General features: G+C 43.4%; 1 protein-coding gene across 1 annotated transcript in view; it reads right to left on the reverse strand.

The window, feature by feature from the left end:
- pik3cb (phosphatidylinositol-4,5-bisphosphate 3-kinase, catalytic subunit beta) overlaps positions 1-23,737 on the reverse strand; it is a 171,676-nt gene that overhangs the window by 33,566 nt on the left and 114,373 nt on the right. Inside the window, exons 11-15 of the mRNA XM_067995438.1 lie at positions 23,027-23,080; positions 17,577-17,765; positions 4,999-5,120; positions 3,499-3,642; positions 1,758-1,857 (exon numbers count right to left, since the gene is read on the reverse strand). Coding sequence (XP_067851539.1) covers positions 1,758-1,857; positions 3,499-3,642; positions 4,999-5,120; positions 17,577-17,765; positions 23,027-23,080 — 609 coding nt within the window. The remainder of the gene's footprint in view (positions 1-1,757; positions 1,858-3,498; positions 3,643-4,998; positions 5,121-17,576; positions 17,766-23,026; positions 23,081-23,737) is intronic.

Consider the following 23,737-nt stretch of genomic DNA (forward strand, 5'->3'; position numbering starts at 1 on the left):
GGTCTTTTGTCTCTCGTGCTGCGGAGTGGAGGAAAAGCAGAAGCTCGATCCCTGCTCTACTCAGTTCTCAATCTGAGCCATGCCAAATGGGTAGGCACCAAGTGCAGGCTGCTATGTCTCTTCGCAGTAGAGTTGAAAAATCGGAGGGGAGGGTCACGTGTGGCTGTATCTAATGCCTCCTGGCGACAGACTATAAACATGTCTAAGCCAGTCAAACTTGAGAAATAATTTGTAAAGAAGAAAAAAAATGTGCAATCAACTAAAGCTTTGTGACTGATGTGTGCCGATTATAGAATATCAATATCTCTACAGGCTCCTTTAACACACAGCAGAATTCAATCTGAAATCAATTCTGCTTTTTGTCACAACTCTGAACCAATGTGTTCAATCAAACTCAAACATTTGCTGAAGTGAATAAAATATAGCAACGGAATTTATACAAAGCAAAGTGCTCAGCTTACTCTTTACTATTAACAATGTGCTCCGCTCCTTACATTACAATATAATTTTATAACACAGTTCTGCAAAGCAGTAGAAAGGGAGTCAAAAGAGCACATTCTTAGTACAGCAGAAGATTCCTTCAATTAGAGGTTATAAAAATGTTTTTAAAAAGACTGAGCAGCGGAAGAGAGATCACCTTCCTGAACAAATGTGAATCCACCTCACACAGCGGCCAAATCATAAAGCGAGGGAGTGGAATCTAATAAACCAGATGCTGAGGTAGCATTTACAGGTTGTGAAGTACAGTCAATGTTTTTGAGTTTGCACCTTTCTTTCACTGAGACTTGTTTCGAAGTATTTACTACCGGGATGAGACAGGTTTTCGCACATCAAAGGAACTACTGACTGTCCAGAAACAATACAACAACAACAACAAATAACTTGCATTTCTATAGCACATTTTAAGTAGAAAAAAAATCCCAAGGCGCTTCACAGAGGTGTAATCAGGCAAAAATAGACACCAAGCCAAGGAATGAGATATGATGAGTGTTAATCAAAAGCTTGGTCAGAAGTGGGTTTTAAAGAGGATCTTGAAGGAGGAGAGGGAGGCGGAGAGGTGGAAGGGTTAAGGGAGCGAATTCCAGAGCATGCGGCCTGACAGCTGAAGGCACGGCTGCCAATAATGGGGCAAAGGGAGAGGAATTGGATGCACAAGAGCCCAGAGTCAGAGGAATGGAGAGGAGGGGGAGGGGGATTGTATGGCAGGAGGAGGCTACAGAGATAGGGAGGGGCAAGACAAGGGATTTAAACATGAGAATGGGATTTTTTAAATTGTAGGCGTTAGGGAAATGGAAACCAATGTAGATCAGTGATGACAGAGTCGATGGGTGAGTGGAATTCGATGCGGGATAGGATATGGGCAGCAGAGCACTAGCATATATAAAGATTTGGGGAGAGTGAAGAACATCAGAGGCACTTTCAGGATATGGTAGGAGGTCATTTGGCTTTACGTGGCTGGTGAAGCAGGAGTGATGGACTATTCCATCCATTTTTTTTTGTGGAAGAAACACATGGATGGATGGCGGGGCAGGCTGATGGGGACACATCCACGTCAACCTCCTCCCTTTCCCCATCTATGTGAATGAGCCCTTTAGCTTTAGCCTCCTAATGAGTCATTCCCTGTGGTGAAACAACATCCAGAATCCTTGATTCCAGCCAAGATTTTCCAGAGTCAAGGCTGCTGAACCAGATGCCCAATTTCTGTCAAAAATACTCATTCAGTAGAGATACAAATTAAAAACTAAGCCTGTAAATACCTGTTTGGAAAGCTCTTTGATATGTGTGATACTTCCTCGACAGTACGACTCCAGGATCAGCCCAAATTGCACTGAAACAGCAGGTAGATGCATTTCAGACCTGGAAGCAACAGGAAGATGTACGTTAAAAACAGGACCCATCAGCATCCACTTTAGGGTCACACCTACTTAGGCTACTTCCCATTACAAACAATGCAGTGAAGTGTAGTTCCCTGTTGTCTCATTAAATTAAATTAAGCTCATACCTCTTCCGCAAATCATCATGGGGGAAGATTTCCTCTGTGCACGTAATATATAGTGACATTGCAAACCTATAAAGAACATGTTTGCAAACTTATAAAGAACATGTTCGCAATTTTGCTACACCTAGTGCCCAAAGGAAATCTTCCTCTATCGAGGTTTAATTTCATGAAATGCTTTCGCCAGTCAATATGGTGTAGATCACATTAAATACGGTCAAGGGAAACCCTACAATCCAATAAATGTAGGCAGATTTCGGAAGCACTGAACATGAACTTATAATGTTCTCATTAACTATGTAGTAGGCCAGTTATTAGTTAGTTATTTCGGAGTTGTTCCATTTATAACTGAGTCTCATTCCTCCCCTTTCACTTCACCTGCACTTGCCCTCAATTCTCTACATTCCTCCTGGGCATCTATTTAAACTTTTACACCACAATATTTCACGACAAGTTTCCACACTTAAGCACATGCAATAAAATTTGCTTCAACCACACAATGTAATAATTGTAATAATGCAGAAGAAACAATTACATGGGGTTTCGTGAAAATTAGTAACTTTTCTCACCTTTTCCTACAGCTCTTTGTAAGGGAGAGGAGAATAATTTATTTACCCTAACAATAGGAGGGACTCATTTTACTTTTGGATAATTAAGAATGACAAGGGAGTTCCTGCATATTAAAAGAAAGATAAAGAGGGTAGCTACTTAGAACAAAAGCTCTGATGATTCTGGAGGTAAAAAGCACAATTTGAGTTTGCTTGTGTTTTCAACAATACTGTATTACATACAGCAGGCGTACCCAAGCTTTTTGTCTTCATGCACTGCAAAGGTGCATACCATGGAATCTTTGGGAAGCTTGAAGCTATGTTCCTGTTAATTTACATATATCTTAAATTGCTCATACTAAGAGATATGGCTGTTCTGATTTATAATTTATTCACCAATAAGGCAAAAGAACTAATAACAGTCGTTTCCAAACCACCTGGGCCACTAAATCCAAACAGGACATACCAGCAAATGGGAAATAGAAGCACAATTGGACCAAGTTGCTTGCGCTACATGAGCTGGATTGCCAGGGGTCAGAGGTTAGCATATGACCCCAATGCTACAGTCTGGCATACAGCACAGTAAACATTACCAACTACTCAAAAGGCAATTAGACCACTAAAGCAGGGTTCAAAGAAAGCTATGAAATGCTAAGTGCTCAGTTAGGACAATGATTTGGCACAACACAACATCTCCTGCAAATTTCTACACTTACCATATGTTGTGTGATTTGCTGCTCGAGTACTGCAATTGTGTGTGAAAAGTCAAAGAAGCACAATGAAAATGCAGGTTTCTGAGTGATAACTCATGTGCCTCAACAAATCACTTGCCTTGTTCATAGTATAGAGATAGTATAGAGACACTGGTCATTAGCCAAGTCTTAGAAAATGCATCCATTACATTTCCATTTGTCGAGGTTCAACTATATATGGAATTCTTTTGATCTAACTTGCCTGAGATGCCAAAACAAGAAGTGACCTATTCTTCTGTTGGCTTGTGCTCGCTCCAAAAGAAATTTGGAAAGGGCACAGTCGAAGTACGGCTCATATTTCAGTACTTGCACCAGCTGTAGGAGATACTGGGAAAGTTCTTCATCACTGGCAGAGAAAAAACATTGGCAGTTTAAATTAAAACATTTACTCAAATGCTAATATTTTTCATACAATTTGGTCCAGTTGCTATCTGGTTTTAATTCTGTAAATCCCTACTGTTGTTTCAGCTTGATTTTTTAAAACCAGGTAAGATTTTAAAATGAATTACTACCTCAAGAACACATAATGTGTGTTTTTTATTATCTGGGTGTCAAACTCAGGCTGCCTTATTTCATGCTGGTATGAAGCTTCTTCGGGTGAGTATCAATAAGAAGGTAACAGTATAACTCGGGAGTCAGACCCTGATCTGATTCCCAGGTGCACTAAACCAAGCCTCCTTGAGACTGTTTCACACTACTGTGACTTAGCTCTAGCATAATGTAACTCCAAGCCGGTGTGAAGCTGAGTTTAAAAATTGCTCAAACAGTCTGTCAGATCTCCTGAGCACTTTATAAATGTCAGAAAGTGGACAGAGCCAAGTGCATTTTCCCCAACATTAAAAAATAGCTGCTTGGGGAGCAGAGCTTTGGGGCATGCATGAAAAGATGAATCCTTAGAGCTCCATCCTGGCAGGCAGGGTGCAAACTGTAGCCTGTAGGTTTTGCTGGATTTACTCCCCACTTACAGACGCTGGCTTCAGACTGGTACACTAGTATAACTGCAGCCTTAAGTCACCTCCCAGCCAAGTGTGATCGAAAATAGCCCCAACGTGTGTTCCCATGTACGTGATTTATTAAAAATACTCACTGTGTACAGGAGCAAAGCAAATGCAACTCGATCAGGAAACCTGCTTTATTTTGACGTCATTAAGAGTGTCCCCCCACCCCCCCAATACTACAGACGGATAGTTTAATTTTTTTTTATTTTCAGGATGTGTGGGTCGCTGGCAAGGCTGGCGTTTATTGCTCAATCTTAGAGACACTGACAAAGTGGTGGTGGGTCTTCTATGTTTTGTAGCAGATTGACACAACTGAGTGGCTTGCTAAGCCACTTCAGACAGCATTTAAGAGTCAACCACATTGACGTGGGACTGGCGTCACATACAGGCCACACTGGGTAAGGGTGGCAGGTTTCCTTTCCCAAAGGACATTATGACAATCTGACAGCTTCTTGGTCACTTTTACCGACACCATACTGATGCTTTGTCCATAATCTCTCTCTACATTCATGCCTGCTTAAAATTGTTCAAATGACGAGTTAAAAATGAATTTAAAACAAGTCTTAAACAAATAAATATTGCATAAACAGAACTGATACTACTGGTGCCCTGTCAACATAATTCACAAGTGCCATCAGATTTTTTTATTTTCCATACCCCAATATCCACATAACCACACCTGCAAAGTGTTGCATCAAACAAACCTCATTTCTTTCAAGCATCCCACAGCATACTCCCGCACATATTGGTCTGGGTAGTTGAAGTCCAGCAATTCTAATGCCTCTCTGGGTGCTAGTTTGGCCCATATTTGGAGTAATGCTTGGAGCTGCACCAAAAGATCAGAGATCAAGTCAAAAAACCGTCAACACAAAAACATCACCACTCTTCAGCCCCTTAAGCCCATGCAGTAAACAGAACTGGAATTACAAAATAATAAAAACAGAGAATGTAGTAACCTACAATGGGTCAGTCAACAATTGAAAATAAAAGGGTTAATGTTTCAGCTGAGACTTCATAAAAAGAGTTCCATCCGAAATGTTAACATCTTTCATTTAAGCTGCTGAATGACCTGCAATGCATTCCCAGCGTTGGCTATTAATCTTCAAAAAAAAAGGACAACGTGTGTGGCTGATTTTGTTTTTTAAACCATCCTTCCTAAATAGTCACCTCGCAAAAGTAAAAGACTTATCGATCCGGGGTGGGGAGGGAGGAGGGAGGAGGGAGTTCAGGGTCGCGATTGGGGGAGCGGAGGTCGGGAACGGCTCACGTGGTTTGAACGTTGAGCCAGGAGGAACTGGAGTGCTCCTTCCGGCTCCATATTCAACTAAGTATATTTTTAAATCTTATCTTTTTGGTGGCGGTCCCTTTAAGGACCGCCTGTTAGGCTGCATGTAGAGTTGGTTTCCCTGAACGCAGGCCCTGCCAGCTGCCTCAGGGAAAACCAATATTGCAGAAGGGGCCTCAAACAGACGTTGGGCCCTTTGCATATGTAAATAAGAGGCCTAATGCCTGTCTCAGGCATGGGTCCTGGATGTCTATTTTTTTGCCCATACCAAAATGGCGGGCAGCGCATTTCCGGCTCATAATAAGTGTGCGTTTCCGGCCATCTCGGAGGCTTAGGCGCCCGATTAGCACACGAAAAATGGGTGCGGTGCCATCGCATTTCTAGGTCATTGACTTTCCAAAGAATGGGCATGAGGTGTTTTTCCAATTGCAGAAACAGGCTAATGAATTACTTTTAAAAAATCCATAGGGAAACAACATTAAAGATAGCTCATTAGCATCTTAACCACCTATTGCCCCGCCTTCTTTTTTTAAATGTGACTGAATACCCTGTGCTTAAAAGTAACCTTCTCCCCCACCAAATCCTTTCTGTGGAATAACAGTCATAATAAACCCCAAAACGTGACATGGGGCTATGAATGAACTCAAGAGGGGGTAGTAAAAACAGGCTATATTTAGTGAGGCACCACAATTATTTAATATAACCAACATACCCAAACGCAAAACTCTCTCAAGGCCCAGATGTACTATAGCCTCTGACAACACGTTTTGTGGCTTCCCCACAAACAGAGAATCTATTGAAAAGCAGCCTCCTCCCCCCTCACAAATCACTTTTTGGATGGCTCCCAAATGCAGCTCTGTATGGGGGTGGTCTGTTGTATCAATGAAAAGATTAAAATTGAATTTTGCTTCTCGTTTAACCAGGGTACAATACTAAACCAAAATGTGTTTCGCTGTTAGTGAAATTAAATGTGCATGTGTGTATTATATAGATAACTGATGTAATCAGCCTGTACAAAAAGTAACCACTGCTGAGAACTTCCAGCACTGCCAATGTGCAGATCCTTACACGCTGTGTGCAATATGTACACTAATTTTTTCCAAATACATTCTAAATTGAACAGGAGTCTGGGAGTCGAGACTGTGCGATTTAATCTCTTGCTCTCTATTAATGACAGAAGGAGTCCAACTGATCTGTTATCATGCCATTTTAATTAGACGACAAGCTTCGCTTTTACAAGTTACAGCTGAGACCTTCTCTCACACAGATTGACGCAAATGAGTTAAGTGAATGAATTAAATAAACAGGTATCGTTCCAGGGTTAAAACAGATAGTCATCAACTGCCACAATCTTCTTGTACAAATAGGTCAGTCAGCCCGACTCTTAGATTTCCCCTCTAAAATATCCATCTTTGAGAAACATTTACATTTTGGTCAAATAAAAGTACAGTAATTGTACAAGCAGAAAATCAGTACACTAGAACACAACACAACAGTTTCTGTGGGGATTATGTTAAGAGCAGCAATACAGTTTTTTTCCTTTTGTTGATCTAACAGCATGGGGCCTTCCTCCTCAGCCTTTGACTTGAAGGGACTCATTTCTTAAGCCACTTATATTTCTGCAATACTCAATACCTCATACTCAGGAAGTAGGTCTCTGAATCCAAATTGACTTAATTGTCATCATGTTTTAAAACATTTTTTCTTTTGAGTACAGTAGCCCTTCTGACCATAAGATAAATGCATGGGGGTGAGGAGGGAACATGATCAGATTCAAATCTAACCTAGGAGAACAAACCTTCAAGGCAAAGCTAAAAGGGTTTATGAAAGGCAGCTTAATTTAAAGATCAGAATATGTGCCTGTAATGACCCCCCAGTTATTTATAATATAGAAACTAGACATTAATGATAGGTATTTAAATTAATCTTGCTACTGACAGTCTCCTTCAGAAGCTACGCAAGGCAAGGGTTGTTTTAGGAGCTTGAATCATCAAATTTAGTTATGAACAGGGATGACAAACACAAAAATTAATTTTTGAAGAATAGTTGGAGGTTTGGCATTTTTGAATTCTTGCATGTTTCTTTGATAAATGGAAAGCTAGAAGAGGGCAAGATGATAATGTCAGAATGAATGCACTTAAAATATTGCACTGTACAAGGAAAGAATTTACAGCCCATGAAAGGAAGGGAGTGGAATAAAAATAGTTCGCTTCACATTTTAAAAAAAAATGCCATTTAAGGGGAAAAACAACATGTCAAAACCATTTAAGCTGCTTGATATTCTGTCTTAAAAGTATATAAAGAATGACATTTTCAAAATGTTCCAAGACAAAAAAGAGGAGCAATCTAAAACTACCAAGGATTACCTCAAGTTATCACTTAAGTGCACGATTTGAAGTTATTTGCAACAGAGCTTATGGTTCAGTTGATAAATGCACCACTCAGTGTGGAACTGAGCCATCAGAACAAGATGATCCTAGGTTTGATTCCAGGGTCAGCCCCGAGCTCGGTGATGTCAGCATGGGTGACAGTACAATTGACCTCACTGCCCTTAGCTCAGGGAGGGGATTTTTAAAAAAAAAGGAAATCAGAGAGGGGTCCAGCTGCTGATCATTATACGGTGAACCCACTGGAAAGTGTGGCTGTCAGGTGAGTTGGCTTTTAATGCCCTCCCATGGTCAAATAGTCTTCCAATATTTACTGTTTAGTCTCACAGATGAATTATTAGGTGATGTACCAGAGGGTGGCTGGTTGTGTGCAAATTGTACTCCCACATCAATGAACGTCTTCAGGAGGGGAGAGGAGAAAATTAAAGAGGGGTGTGGAGGGAGGGGAATAAGAGAAAAGAAGAAAAGTTATTTGCAACAAACTTTACAGGTCTCAAAGTCAATGAAAATATTGTAGGGTTTTAAAGTCAGCTTTACATTAATTGAGTTGAAAATTCACATGCCAGTAGTTTCTTGTGCAAGGGATGGGTCTTTAATGATTATTTTGGTGGGGGGGGGGGGGAAGGGAAGAGAAATAGTGCTCCACTAATGTGAGACTGTTCGTCATTCAGGAGCCCAGCAAAGAAATGCCACAACCCTCCAAGAGCAGAGTCCATCAGGTAAGGTTCACATTTGAAATCAGGCACCTTTGAACCAACCCAACAGTTCAACACTGGAGCTGATTGCCACTCAACATGCATGTTCAAAAGGAAATTCAGATGAAGGACTAGTCACTCGCATTTCCGACATTCCTATTACCTCCACAAAGATGTTTAAAACATTTTAATTGCAAGAGAAACAATGCATCAAGTTTCTTTCCGAGTTAAGATGTACAATTAGAACAAAAATATCATTCTTTGGGCTGAAAATTCACCCGTGGATGATTCCTCTGAGTTCAGAAGAAACCAGGCCTGTAAAAGTAGCCAGAGAAATTCCAAAAATACTGGGTAGTTTGTTTATATTTCTCTGGTCATTCTTTTCAGATGGGAAGCATAAACCAATGAGCACAGCGACCAGGGCGGGTACCTGGCAATGGCAGCCAGAAGGTCAAAAGGTCAACAGGAGGGGTGTTTTGACAGCAGGTCAGTGTATATTACTGCATCTGGATCAAATTTGTCACTTTAGAACTGCTACAAGTCCTCTACAGTCCAGGAAACATGGATTTTTTTTTAATCAAGAACTTAGCAATGGTTAGGGGTGTGGAGAATAAGAGATTAAAAGTATATGTTCAAATCAAGCTACTTGCTTATTATTGTATTTGGGACACACTGCTTGGGGCAAGTCGTTCTAAAATTACAAGAAGGTACTTAAATGCACAGATGAATCTGGGTCTGCAAGTACTGCGAGCCGTAAAAACTGGGGTTCACATGGTTATACATTCCGTTACATCCTCACACTGGGTTTCACATAACCTCAGAATGCAGAATAGTCCTTCTCAGAAGAAATTGGTTCAGTTAATTAATGGATTGCATGCAATATGTAAACAAAATGAGATGGTCTAAATGTTCTTATTTTCTCAGCTAATTACTCGCAGTTAAGCAGCTCTACAATACGTTTCCGTGTTGGATTACAGAGTGTCCCTGCGGCTGTACAACCCCCTACTCTTCCCAGAGTAGGAGACCGCACCTACTGAGTAATTGTTCTCCTCTACCCCAGACATTTTACACAGGTTACCTAATCTGCTAGGGCCAGCTCCTTATCTGGAAGTCTAATGAAGGTCTGTTGCTGACCAGTGAAACTGGAAATCATCCACTAACCAGTACACTCCAGTCTCTCCCGTTCCCTTTTCCTCCCAACATATTAAATGTAGCCCTTCTTCATTACTGTCAAAGCATATCATTGAATATCACATTTTCATGTTGCTAAAAGATATTCACTGTGAACTCAAGCTAGCTTCTGATAAACTGCAGCTCACTGAATTAAAACATTTTGAACAGTCCAGTTTCTCAGGATAGCAGTTAAAAAGAGAGACTATTCCAATACTGGGGTATGCAGGCCAGGCTGAAAGTTGTTTTTGTACAAAAATGTTTGTCCATTCTGATCTTCTATCATTGTACTATAAACAAACACATTCTTTCTAGGACCTTTTTGAACAACTCCTATAGATTTTTTTTTTTTAAAACGCCCCCCCCACCCCCCAAAGCATTGACCTCATGTTCAATATGGTTCCACACATTTTTGTTGCCTTCCAGTATCTTGCTCTGGTGGCCATTCAGGTGTGAACCCCATTATAGAATGTCAGTGCATTATACAATCATGGGTGGCATTGCAGTCAAGCCAGATTCAGTCCTTCCCGCTATCGACGCATACGCATGTCTAGGAGTTGCTGCTTAGCGATCCAGAGTGGAATCCTGACTGATATTCCCACTAACCCAGAGCCACTGAAGTAAATTGTAGCACCCTAGCTGACAGCTAATTCAGCATAGTCCAGGCATCGAGCTTTGGAACCTCCCTGCTCTGCGTGGTTCAGCCACAGATTGTATAAACTTGCTAATCCATCTAAGACATTCTTGTAGACTTCTAGAAAGAGACTGTTTTTTTTTAAATTTAGCTTTGTCCCGTTTTCAGTGTGATGCACTTCTGTTATATCATGTGGCAAAGGTGCTGCATAAAATGGGCATGCACCTTAATTCTTCTATAATAAATGTAATATAATTAACCGGTTTACTCCCAATATCTCACTTATGGTAGCAAGCAGGAGCCTAATTACCCAAACAAATTCAAATTCCAATAGCTGCCATAAACAAAATAAAAAAATAATTTGACTTTATAATGAACTATCTTGGACAACTACAAGATTTAGAGTCAGAAAATGAGGCCCAACTGCACTTGGCATTAACTGCTGCAAGGCCAAGTTAAATTGAAGTGGTCAAAGAAGATGGTGACCAGCCTGCCTATAACCCTTGCACATTTTATTAAGAGTTTATGAAATCTGGTTGTAATTTGAAACAAATTCTGTGGGGTCAATTTTCGGATGGCCGAGCGGGTGCGTTCGTGGCGGGGGGAGCTCCTAAAATTGGGGATTCCCGGAGTGGGTCCGGAGCCCGGCTCCAACCCGCCCACTTCCGGGTTCCCCAATGACGCGAATCGGTGCGCACGCAGCCCCCGCACACGGGACTCCCACCGGCAATCAAAGCCGGCGGGATCCCACTTAAGATCATTATCTGGGTACTTGAGGTCATTTACAGGCCTCATTAGTTGGAGATTTTAGAAGGATTTGGATTTTTGCACCAACCAGAGCATGTTTCCCATGCTGGGGGAAACACTCCCTGTTTAAACAGACGTGTTGCAGCCAGCAGCAGCTGCAAAGGTCCATTTCACAGGTGTGGGGTAAACCCTCATTCATTGCAGCAGGGCACTCTGTCATCTCAGACAAAGTTTTACCTGCCGCACCGTTGTCTCCACACTCCAAATTATTAAATCATACCCTAAACTCTGCTGTCCAAACACATTTTCCTACTTTGTGGACCCCCTCACACTCACACCGTCAGGATGGGGAGAGGGGGGGGTCCATTGCTGCATTCATCACTCCATTGGAGGACGAGCAACATCACCAGCCTCACCAGGAATGCCGTCCACCTCCGCCACATGGAGCTACACAACACAGTGCTGCCCACAGGCACCTGCACAAAGTAGTCGTGCAACTACACATGTAGGGTGACCCAATGGGTGGCATCAAGGGTGTTCATGGAGAACCTCATGAAAGAGCCTTATTGCACAAGCCAGTCAACAATGGCCAAGACGTGGCAGTAATGGTGACAATATAATATGTAATGTGAGTTGATCAGAAATCAAATATCAGTAAAAACCATGACAAACCCTCAAACACCCTTGTGCATCCCCTTCATGCTCACAACACGTTTGCCTTACGTTTCCTACCATATGTGATGCATGCCCTGTGGCGACAGCACAGGTAGTGGCAGGTGGGGTGAGGCTGACCATGAAAGAGATGCATGAGAGGGTGAGTATGAGATAGAGCCATGAGATTGTATGAGGATTGGGTTGAGTGGTAGTGGTGGGATGAGTACTGGCCAGGTGAGTAAGTGCAGGTAAGATGAGGATGAGCTTTGAGTGGGTGTGAGGAGTGATGTGATAGTGTAGTGTTGGCAGTGCAGAAGGAGATGTGGGGTGGGGGCGGTGATGTGGCAGATGGAGTGTAGGGGAATGAGTAAGTGTACTCACTTCGGCTGACCTACTTAGGTCATTGAAGCGCCTCCTGCACTGTATGCAGGTGCGCGATATGTTGGTGGTGCAGGTGACCTCCTCTGCCACCTCGAGCCAGGCCTTCGTGGTGGCAAAGGCAAGCCACTTCCTCCCGTCCGCCGGGGAGAAGATCTCTGTCCTCCCCCTCCTCCTCACCCCATCCAGTAGGACCTGGAGTGAGGCATCATTAAACCTGGGAGCAGCCTTCCTCATGGGCTGCTCCATGCTGTAATTTTGGCTCCTTTCTGCAGCATCAGTTAGTGGAGGACTGCCCCTTTAAATAGGGCTCCTCCAGCTGACAGCCTATGATGCGGGTGTGCAGTCCGCCCGCTGCGCACCTTTCCAGTGCAAAATCCGGAAGCCAAGGTAAGTGGCTTCAATTTACTTACGATCGCGTGCCAAACCCACCGATTTCACTGGGCAGGTTACCCACGCACCCAGTCGGACCCCCTGCTAGCAACCTGCCTCCCTCCTAATATCGGGCCCTGTATATCCATAGTCACACACACACAAGGGCCAATTTTCGTTCCCATTTTCAGGCGGGTACAGGACGGTAGCAGGCCAAAAATCACAGCGCAGTGCGTACTGCCCCGGTTCTGCCAACGAGCTGCCCACCGTGATTTCGGAGCAGGCTGGGAAACAGATGAACAGCGCTCCTGCCCCAAAACAGGCAAGAGCCTCCTTATAATATACCAATTAGTATTCTGCGCCGTAGGTAGGATACTGATGCAATTTTGGTGTTCCATTGGGCGCAGCACGCGATCCACCCAGTGGAACTGAGCTCCAGAAATATGAAAAGAAATGCTATGGCACTGACCATTGTGGGGCCAGGAGGAGCATTCAAAAGTCCTCCCACCCACTCCTAGTCCCTCTGATCCCTCCCCCCCTCTTAAGGTCTTGTGTTTGGCTTGACTCCTGCTCCCTCTCACCCGCTTGCCCTCACAACCCCGCCACCCCCCCAATCCGGCAGGTGAGCTGCCTGCCAGCACTGGCAGCTTGCTGAAATTATTCTAATGAGGTCCGAGCATGAAAATTGGCCAGGCCTCGCACCGATTCATCAGAAACATGAAAATTGACCCCACGCACACTGACAGTAGCCACCGGACATCAATGAGATTGGGAATCCTGAGTGATTTTGTTCCCCTTTAGCCCGGGGGTGCTGAGGACAATTTTACCATTCTGCGCACTGCCCTACCTTTTAGATTAGGTAACTCCGCACACGGCAGAGATCAAAACTGGGGACCTTCCTGGCCGACATGGTTTAGTTCCACACTGAGAGGTGTATTTAGAAAAGTAATTTCTTTCAAATTAAGTGACTTAACATTCCAATCACTGGATTTGATTTTTGTTTTAACTCTGCAAACTGCGATGAGTGCAGACAGCTGGTGACCAATATAATTCTGGAATGTGCCTGGCAAGAAAAAAAGACCAAAAAGTTCCTGCCCCATGACAAACGCAATGGCAAGACTGTGCCAGACGATTGCTCTTCAAATGTTTCCAGCAGCAATTTTTCAGCTAGCCAATTGACCCCGGAACATCTGATTTGGGACACCGGCCAGCGTTAGTAACTTTCCAGCTGTCAATTCAAGCCCTGCAGCGTCTCATGCAGCTCTCACTGGTTCACTAGTTTCTGAAATACAGTTTAAGTTAGGCCAATGGAAATGGCTTCCTTCTGTGGAGTGCACTGCAGGCTACTGGAGCTCATGAGTAAGGCAACCACAGAGTGCAGAGCTCATGAGCGCAGCAACCACAGAGTGCTGATGTGTGTCTTCGGTTCTCCCCTGTGCCAGTAAATTCCTTTTTTTAATCCCGACCTCATCCCCCTCACCAATCACTAATTTTCTCCCCTGCCCCTCTCCTCTCACTGAAGACGTTGGACTCCTTACTGAGTTGTAGTTCCACGGTAAACCCCCCCAGCACCTCATGGACATTATATTATATGAGAGCATCCACAGTGAGTCTAAGGGGACTATTCAACCAAGAAGGGCACCACAGCTGAGCCCAATCCTGTACTCACTAGATGTACATGCCTGCATGCTTCAGCAGGGGCCATCGAAGAGAAACAGTAGGAACTCTGGCTGATTTTTCTTTCCCAAGGACAACTGTAGATCCTCTACCATTGCTCAGTGGAACAACTTTCTGATCACAGTAACATGCCTGTCCAAAACTTATCTTCAGTTTTGAAGAAGGGTATGCATTCGAAACAGCTGTTTGTCCTCTCCACAGATGCCGACTAACCTGCTGTGCATTTCCAGTTATCTTTGTATCTCTTGAATTATGAGCACAGGTCGCATAAACAAGGATTTCCTTGAGTTTAGAAAGTTGAGAGGTGATCTACTTGAGGTGTTTAAAATGATAAAGGGATTTGATAGAGCAGATACAGAGAAGCTATTTTCTCCGGTGGAGGAATCTGGAACAAGAGGGCATAATCTTAAAATGAGAGCTAAGCCGTTCAGGAGTGAAATCAGGAAACACAAGTGGAAATATCAAATTCTCTCCCCCGAAAGGTTGTGGACGCTGATTCAATTGAAATTTTCAAGACTGAGATCAACAGATTTTTATTAGGTAAGGGTATCAAGGGATGTGATTCAAAGGCAGGTAAATGAAGTTGAGGTCTAATTGAATGGCAGAATGGCCTACTCCTGTACCCCTGTCCCTATATTATCTTTAGCTTGGCAGTTTGTAGCTTTATGTACCACTGAATAGTTTACTAAAACTGGCATTTCCAATTGCAAAAAAAAAGATTTATGTGCTTGCAATCAGCTTTTTGCCACAATTCCCCATATGGTGAGTTCCTGATCTCAGCTGTGCCAATGGATGATGTCAAGCCGAAATCAAAGGCTTTCCCAATCTATGCAACTTTGAGGGATCTCAACTGATATCAAAATTGCCATCATAGCTCAGTTGGTTTAAGGGACAGGTAGCTGATCCATACAGGCCAGGAATGTCCCTTGTTTGATTTGGCAGTTTGTGCTGAGTTAGTTGATCTCAAAAGTAAAGGCCCTGCCGTTGGTCTCAGTGCCCTAGGATTAGGAAATGGGGGGGGGGGGGAAATCAGCCAGGATTTCTGCTCCTGATTGCTATCTAATGACCCCTGCATCATGTGTGTGTCTGTAAATGTCGACTAAGGACAGGATCGCGATCAGTTGGCATTCATTATCCAGATACCTGAATAAATAGCAGTAAGAGCCAGTTGGGGGAGGTGGAATTAATACCTCAACAAGGAATCAACTTCTTCAGGAGAGAGGAAAAAAACTAACAAAGAGAAAAAAAACTGCAAATTAGATACTGACTAACTCACACAGTGATATACCCAGCCGGTCGATAATATAACACTGGTACAAAAATGTACATGTTAAAACCTACAAAAACAATACATAAGATCATGGCTAAGTGAACCAATTGGGGGTAATCTTTAGCTTCGCCAGCTGAGATGGATATCAGGTGCATCTATAACAGGCGGGTGTTCTGCTCTGACACATTACTGTCCAGGCAGTGAAGTTGAATGTATATGCAGAACCTAGACAAAAACCTTGCTGCCTATGTGTCTAAGTAAAGATTAGTTATTCACTTGGAAAGTGAACTTTTGCTCCCAAAACCCAACAGGCTAACCAGCCAAAAAACTAAACAATTCAATATATTCAAGAATTGTACAGTATGCTGGAAAATGGATACAAAGATTCTGTCTGCAGATGCTCTCAAATCAGGAATCAACTTTGCACAGCCTGCAGAAAGTGGCACTTCAAAGTGCAACACTATTCTGCATAATAATCCATCTGGGCACTTTGCACAAACAAGGCCAAATAGTTTTTAAATGAATAAATAGGAAGATAAGGATTTAGAAATCAGAGATGGAGATTGAAGACAGAGAAGCCAGCAAATGGTAAGATGTTTATTAGAAAAGAAAGTAACTGGAGAGGCATCCTTTAAAACTTAGTAAGGAATCTTCTTAGTGATCTGAAGCTGCAGTATCTTACAGTACAACATTTTACACAGTAGTTTCCTGTTATTGTCACTTTTGGTTTGCTAGCCAAAAAAACAAAGTGACAAGGAGGAAGGAGGACCCCAGGACAATCAAGATAGTTTTATCTTGGAGAAACATTCAAGATGAAATGTATTTTATTTAAAAAGCACATTTTTTTTTGAGTGATGGTTTCTGCAAAGACCTGGGTCTGAATGGAGTACTGGAGTGGCATGAAAGTAATGGTTAGAAGTCCTTTAAAAATGAGGCAGCATAAAGAAATATTAAAAAGTGACAGCATAATAGGTCGGTGAGTTCTTCAAAGAAATCTCCAGAAGAGTGCTGGAGGAGGTGGTGGAAATTGTTCGAAAATTAGTAAGAAAGCATCATGGTCCAATGTCAAATAGCATTTTGTATTTTACTACTTGCAAACGATTTTCTGTATCCCTTCTCCAAAAGCACCTCGACGTTTCCAGCGTTTTAGTGGCGCTGGAACAGCCTTGCCAATTTTTCTAGCGAGAAAACACACAGAGAAGAGACTTGAGCACATAATCCAGGCTGACACTTCAGTACAGTACTGAGTGGAGTGCTGCACTGTCGGAGGTGCTGTCTTTCAGATGAGACGTTAAATCAAAGCTCCATCTGCCCTCTCAGGTGGATGTAAACATATCATGGGACTATTCAGAGAGCAGAGGAGTTCTCTCATTGTCCTGGCCAACATTTATCCCTCAACCAACACCACCAAAACAGATTAACTGTTCATTTATCTTATTGCTATTTGTGGGACCTTGCTGTGTGCAAATTGGTGGCCATGTTTGTCACATTACAGCAGGGACTACACATCATAACTACTTCATTGACTGTGAAGCAATTTGGAACATCCTGAAGACGTAAATGGTGTGCTATGAATGCAAGCTCTTTCTTTCATAAGCAAACCAAGCACTTAATATTCTGTAGAGCTGTTTTTATTTGTCATAAAAATCTTTTCATGGGTTTCCTTTCCCATGAAAATATTCTCACCATGAAAATTGTTAACTTGTTCACTGCACATGGGGGTAACGCATCATGCCCCATCCCACAAACTCTTCATGTGATAAAAGATAGTTCTACAGTACATTCCACCCTCATACTCCAACATAGCGGGGGTGGGAGTGGGTGAGAGTAAATAGGTGAATGGACATCTATTAAAAAAAGCGATACAATGCAGCAAATTACAGTGAAACACAACAAGTGAAACTCATTGCAAGGTTTTCAGATCCCATTAGGAATGGCTGCTTTTCATAACAGATGTCCAACTATTAAAAGCTCATAGCATTTGATAGGAAAGGCCAAGTTCAATAGCCTTACCTGAGCCACATCTTCATGTTTACTCCATTTTACTGAGAGCAGCAGTTTGGGCAGTGACTGAGGAAAGTTTTCACGACAGTCATATCGCAGAGTCCATATTAAATCCATCTCATTTTCACACAGTTGAGACAATGGATCCCGTTCCATGATTTCTCTTAGCTCATAATGCAACATCTTCCATCCTCGGCCCTGAACGAAGAAATGGTCACCATTTACAGGTTTACTAATACGTGCAAGTTTTTCTGAAGCACAAGAGTATTGTTTTGAACAATAATGATTTAAAATAAAAAAACATAACCTAGTAGCACAAGAGAACTGGGTTTCCAGATAGGAAGCCAGGATTCTAATCAGGCTTCGTCTACAGAGACAATTATTGTGGTCTCGTCTGGACCGTCCTAACAGGGAATGGGGTGTCTTCTTGCTCAAAGAAGGAATGGCACCGACAGGTCATTGGTTCCACTGTTACCTGGCACCGACAGGTCATTGGTTCCACTGTTACCTGGCACCGACAGGTCACTGGTTCCACTGTTACCTGGCACCGACAGGTCACTGGTTCCACTGTTACCTGGCAAATACAGGTCATTGGTTCCACTGTTACCTGGCACCGACAGGTCACTGGTTCCACTGTTACCTGGCAATGACAGGTCATTGGTTCCACTGTTACCTGGCAATGACAGGTCACTGGTTCCACTGTTACCTGGCACTGACACTCTGGGCATGATTTTCACTCTGAGCTGGATACCTCGCACGTCCGCAGATATCCGTATGGGGAACCCGGAAGCGAATTGAGTGCGTCGCAATCTGCGATCGCAACTCGATTGAAGGGGAGTATTTGAGCTTCCGGGTTTCCCACGCGCCAGGCAGCCAGATGGGCAGGCTAGCTGCCTGTTGGCAGTGAAAGGAGCTGCAAATCAGAGAGGGGGGCAGGTGGGAGCGAGAGATCATCGGCACTGCAAAAAATCTGAGGGGGAGGGTGGTGAGGCTGTGGACGACATCTGGGATCAGGGGGTCAGCCAGCATAGGGGGGGTGGGGGGGAGGGGGTTGGCCAATCGTGGGGGCCCTGTCAGTCAGGTGAGCTTATTGGGCCTGGATGAAGCACTCCCGCTCCTCCGGGCCCACAAGCAGTTCAATAAGGGCACTCACCTCATGGATCCGGCCCTTCCCAGCTGGACAATGGGGCACTTTTCATTTGTGACAGGCACTGTCAATGTGCAGCAAGATCACCTCTCGCCCTAACAACGTGACTTAACCCTAACCTCACATGAGCACCCCTTACTGCACCAACGTGTCTTGCTCAATTTCTCACACCAGCCTTTTTTCTTCCTCCTCTATCTGCTCCTCTCCCAAAGGCATTGAATCCTTGCTGGGTTACAGTTCCATGGACATTCATCACCCTCATCCTCTTTGCAGCCTTTTGACATGATCGACCACACCATTCTCTTGCAATGCCTCTCCTCCATTGTCCAGCTGAGTAGGACTACCCTCGATTGGTTCCACTTTTACCTATAAAATAGTCAGAGCTTCTCTTTCCGCCCCCGCATTGTTACCTCTGGAGTCCCCGAAGGATCTATCCTTGGCTTCCTCGTCTTCCTCATCTACATGCTGTCCCCTGGCGACATCATCTGAAGAAATGGCGTCACATTCCACAAGTTTCCCCCACATGTAACCTGATGACACCCAGCTCTACCTCTCCACGACCTCTCTCGACCCCTCCACTGCTTCTGTGCTCTAAGCCTGCTTGTCCGACATCCAGTCCTGGATGAGCTGCAATTTCCTCCAATTAAACATCAGGAAGACTGAAGCCATTGTCTTTGGCCCCGCCATAACCTCTGTACCCTCGCCACCAATTTCATTTCCCTTCCCTGGCCACGGTCACAGGCTGAACCAGACTGTTTGCTACCTTATCGCCCTATTTGACCTCAAGCTGAGTTTCGGACCCCATATTCTCTCCATCACAAAGACCTTCTACTTTCACCTCCGTAACATTACCAAGCACCTTGGGATGTTTTTCTATGTTAAAGGCGCTATATAAAGTTGCTGTTGTTGTCCCTCTAAATCTCTTTCCTTCCCTCTGGATAACCACCTGATGGCTCCTCCATGTCTCCCTATAGTGGTATATCAGAGATCATGAACACAGTATTTAGAGAACTAGCAGTGTGGGCCTCATGCTATCACTTTATGCCACTTCACATTGCAGCTTTATCATAAAATACTTCACATCAGCCATTTCTTTGTTGTGGAATGCAAAACTTATATTCAAAAAATCTCACTTTCAGAGCCACACACCCTTCCTGACAGAGTGGACTTGGCACGCAACATGTTCCTCAGCCTATTCTGTCTGACATGAGTCATCACAAAGGGCATGGCAGCAAGAAAAACATACACTGATTTGTCTATTCACCAAGGTTACGACTCCAGATTGCTATCCAGTGACCCCAAACAAAGTGCTAGGAGAGGACTGAATCAGACACCAGAGAGTCAGTGACTTGGACAAGGTACTAGGGGGCTGCTGTTACTGGTGTTACTTGCTTCAGGAGGAATGTTGTATGTGTAACTTAAAAGGTGGCAGTGGGTAATAAATGTTATATTCACATTGTAGTCCACTCATAATTCAAAGGCCGCTGCATTGAAAATCATTTTTTTTTAAAAAACATAAATTTCTACTTTGCTGTGTTATTTACATTACTTAATTCCAATTACTGAACAATTCAATTTCTTTTAGTTCAAAAACCTTGAATTATCAGTGTTAGACTGCAATGGTACAGTCACAATATTTAACAAGGTCATTTTTGACTCTTTCAGGCAGCGCCTAAATTTATATATGATATGGAAATGCCGGTGATGGACTGGGGTGGACAAATGTAAGGAGTCGCACAACACCAGGTTATAGTCCAACAGCTTTATTTGAAATCACAAGCTTTCGGAGCTTTGCTCCTTCGTCAGGTGAGTGAAGAGTTGCTTAAAGGCACAGCATATATAGTCAGAGAACAATGCCTGGTGATTACAGATAATTTTGCCCCCTAATACACCTCAGCAGAGAGATAATCACAGCAATCAAAGGAGTGAATGGTGTTCAGACAGGTTAGTCAGGGAAACATTACATCCAAGAATACTGAGGTGGGGTCACAAGGGGTCAAATCAGAAAGACAGAGAGAGAAAGAGAGAGACAGAGAGAGAGAGACCAGAAAAACATAGAGAGAGAGAGAGAGAGAGAGAGAGAGACCAGTTGTATTAAAAACGAATAACTTTTTTTTGCTGGAAATCGCAGCAGGTCCGGCCGCATCTGTGTATGGAGAACAAGCCAACTACGACTTGAGTCTGGATGACTCTACGTCAGGTGGGGTTACATGTAGCGTGACATGAACCCAAGATCCCGGTTGAGGCCGTCCTCATGGGTGCGGAACTTGGCTATCAATTTCTGCTCGACGATTTTGCGTTGTCGTGTGTCTCGAAGGCCGCCTTGGAGAACGCTTACCCGAAGATCGAAGGCTGAATGTCCTTGACTGCTGAAGTGTTCTCCAACTGGGAGGGAACCCTCCTGTCTGGCGATTGTTGTGCGGTACGGTACGGACACCGCGCAACAATCACCAGACAGGAGGGTTCCCTCCCAGTTGGAGAACACTTCAGCAGTCAAGGACATTCAGCCTCCGATCTTCGGGTAAGCGTTCTCCAAGGCGGCCTTCGAGACACAAGACAACGCAAAATCGTCGAGCAGAAATTGATAGCCAAGTTCCGCACCCATGAGGACGGCCTCAACCGGGATCTTGGGTTCATGTCACGCTACATGTAACCCCACCTGACGTAGAGTCATCCAGACTCAAGTTGTAGTTGGCTTGTTCTCCATACACAGATGCGGCCGGATCTGCTGCGATTTCCAGCGAAAAAAAGTTATTCGTTTTTAATACAACTGGTCATTCTCTCGCTCCCTGCCTTTCTGTTCTCTCTCTCTCTCTGTCTTTCTGATTTGACCCCTTGTGACCCCACCTCAGTATTCTTGGATGTAATGTTTCCCTGACTAACCTGTCTGAACACCATTCACTCCTTTGATTGCTGTGATTATCTCTCTGCCGAGGTGTGATAAAGGGCAGTTGGAAAGATTATTTGTAATCACCAGGCATTGTTCTCTGACTATATATGCTGTGCCTTTAAGCAACTCTTCACTCACCTGACGAAGGAGCAAAGCTCCAAACGCTTGTGATTTCAAATAAAGCTGTTGGACTATAACCTGGTGTTGTGCGACTCCTTACATAAATTTATATACTATAGGGCCAGTTTTGCATGGCTCTGCTTCTGGAGGAGAGCCTCAGTACTGATGAGTGGGAATCACAGAATCATAGAAAGTTACGGCACAGAAGGAGGCCATTCAGCTCATCGTGTCAGTGCCAGCCGAAAAAGAGCTATCCAGCTTAATCCCACTTTCCAGCGCTTGGTCAGTAGCCCTGTAGGTTACAGCACTTCAAGTGCACATCCAAGCACTTTTTAAAATGAGTTGAGGGTTTCTGCTTCTACCACCCTTTCAGGTAGTGAGTTCCAGACCCCCTCAGCTCCCCTCTATTCCTTCTACCAATTACTTTAAATCTATGCCCCCTGGTCACTGACCCCTCTGCTAAGGGAAATAGGTCCTCCCTATCCACTCTATCTAATCCCATCATAATTTTAAAAACGTCAATTAAATCTCTCCTCAGCCTCCTTTGTTCCAAAGAAAACAACCCCAGCCTATCCAATCTTTTCTCATAGCTAAAATTCTCCAGCCCTAGTATCATCCTCATAAATCTCCTCTGTACCTTCTCAAGTTCAATCACATCTTTCCTGTAATGTGGTGACCAGAACTGTATGCAGTACTCAAGCTGTGGCCTAACCAATGTTTTACACAGTTCTAGCATAACCTCCCTGCTCTTATATTCTATGCCTCGGCTAATAAAGGAAGGTATCCTGAATGCCTTTTTAACCACCTTATCTATCTGTCCTACTACCTTCAGGGATCTGTGGGTCTGTGGGGAATTGGAGAATTAGGTTGTTATAGTGCTATATCCCTAAATCTAACCACTGCTTGCTGCCAGCAAAGTCCCTCTCAAAATTACCAATCATATTTCAAGTTTCAAGTAGCTGCCCAAACCTCAAATGGAGGTTAGAACTGGTTTGATGACAAGATCCAGTTCGCTGCATTAAGACCATCGTGAAGCTGTGTATTGGTATTTATTGTCATTTTTTAACATGACACAAATTCATACTCTTTAAAGTGTATTTTAGATTAACAATTCTTGTGTCTATATAATATTGACTATACGGGTTATACTACATTCCTATGAAATGATCAGTGCTACCTCACAACAGAATAGGGTGTTGATAACATTACAATAGTTTGCCACAGTATAATTAAGCTAATGAGCACTAGGTGGCACCACAGCACACACTGCCATTCTCACTCTTATTCACGCGCTGTACTTACTGCTGTACTTAGTGTGTCGTTGCTTCGTGCAATCTCTGCCGCCTTCTCCAAAATCTTTTTTTTTTGCCCGGGGAGGGAGAGAGAAAGAGAAAGAAAATGTTGAAACTTTCAAATTACAAATATTTCTGCTTCAGCACAATGCTATTATATTATACAGCGATCCAAAAACAGTCCAGGGTTCTTTCAATGTTGGAGGGGGGGGGTTTGTCCAAACGCTTAGGACAATAAAGCTTCCTGCATTAATTCACTTGTTGGGCTTCTATCCAGATTTTCCTTCACAGAACACAGATGTGCTTCTCGATTTAGTGAAATAGCATATACTTTGTAAAAAAAAGTGAACCCCTCAGCCCTAGTTTCCAATGCATAAGTATCATGTGAGCACACCATTTAATGACTTGCATTTTGTTCACCAATTATGCAGCTGTTTACGGTTAGCATTGCTTTGTGTACCTAAGTTATTTTAGAAGCTAGATACTCAATAGTACAGAAAAGATCAGATCAGACACCTTCCCTTTTCAGTTCTGATACAGTTTTTATACAGAACGTGAACCTATGTTCTCCTTCATCAGATAACAACGAGGTAGAGACTGAGAATTATCAACAGAACAAAGGGGAAAATCAGAAGATATTTTTCACACACAAAGGGGCTGATTTTCACCACCACCGCCCGGACAGTAATCTGGCAGAGCAGATCACACTGGGTGTAAATCG

The sequence above is a fragment of the Heptranchias perlo genome, chromosome 13, assembly GCF_035084215.1.
Source record: "Heptranchias perlo isolate sHepPer1 chromosome 13, sHepPer1.hap1, whole genome shotgun sequence".
Taxonomy (NCBI): domain Eukaryota; kingdom Metazoa; phylum Chordata; class Chondrichthyes; order Hexanchiformes; family Hexanchidae; genus Heptranchias; species Heptranchias perlo.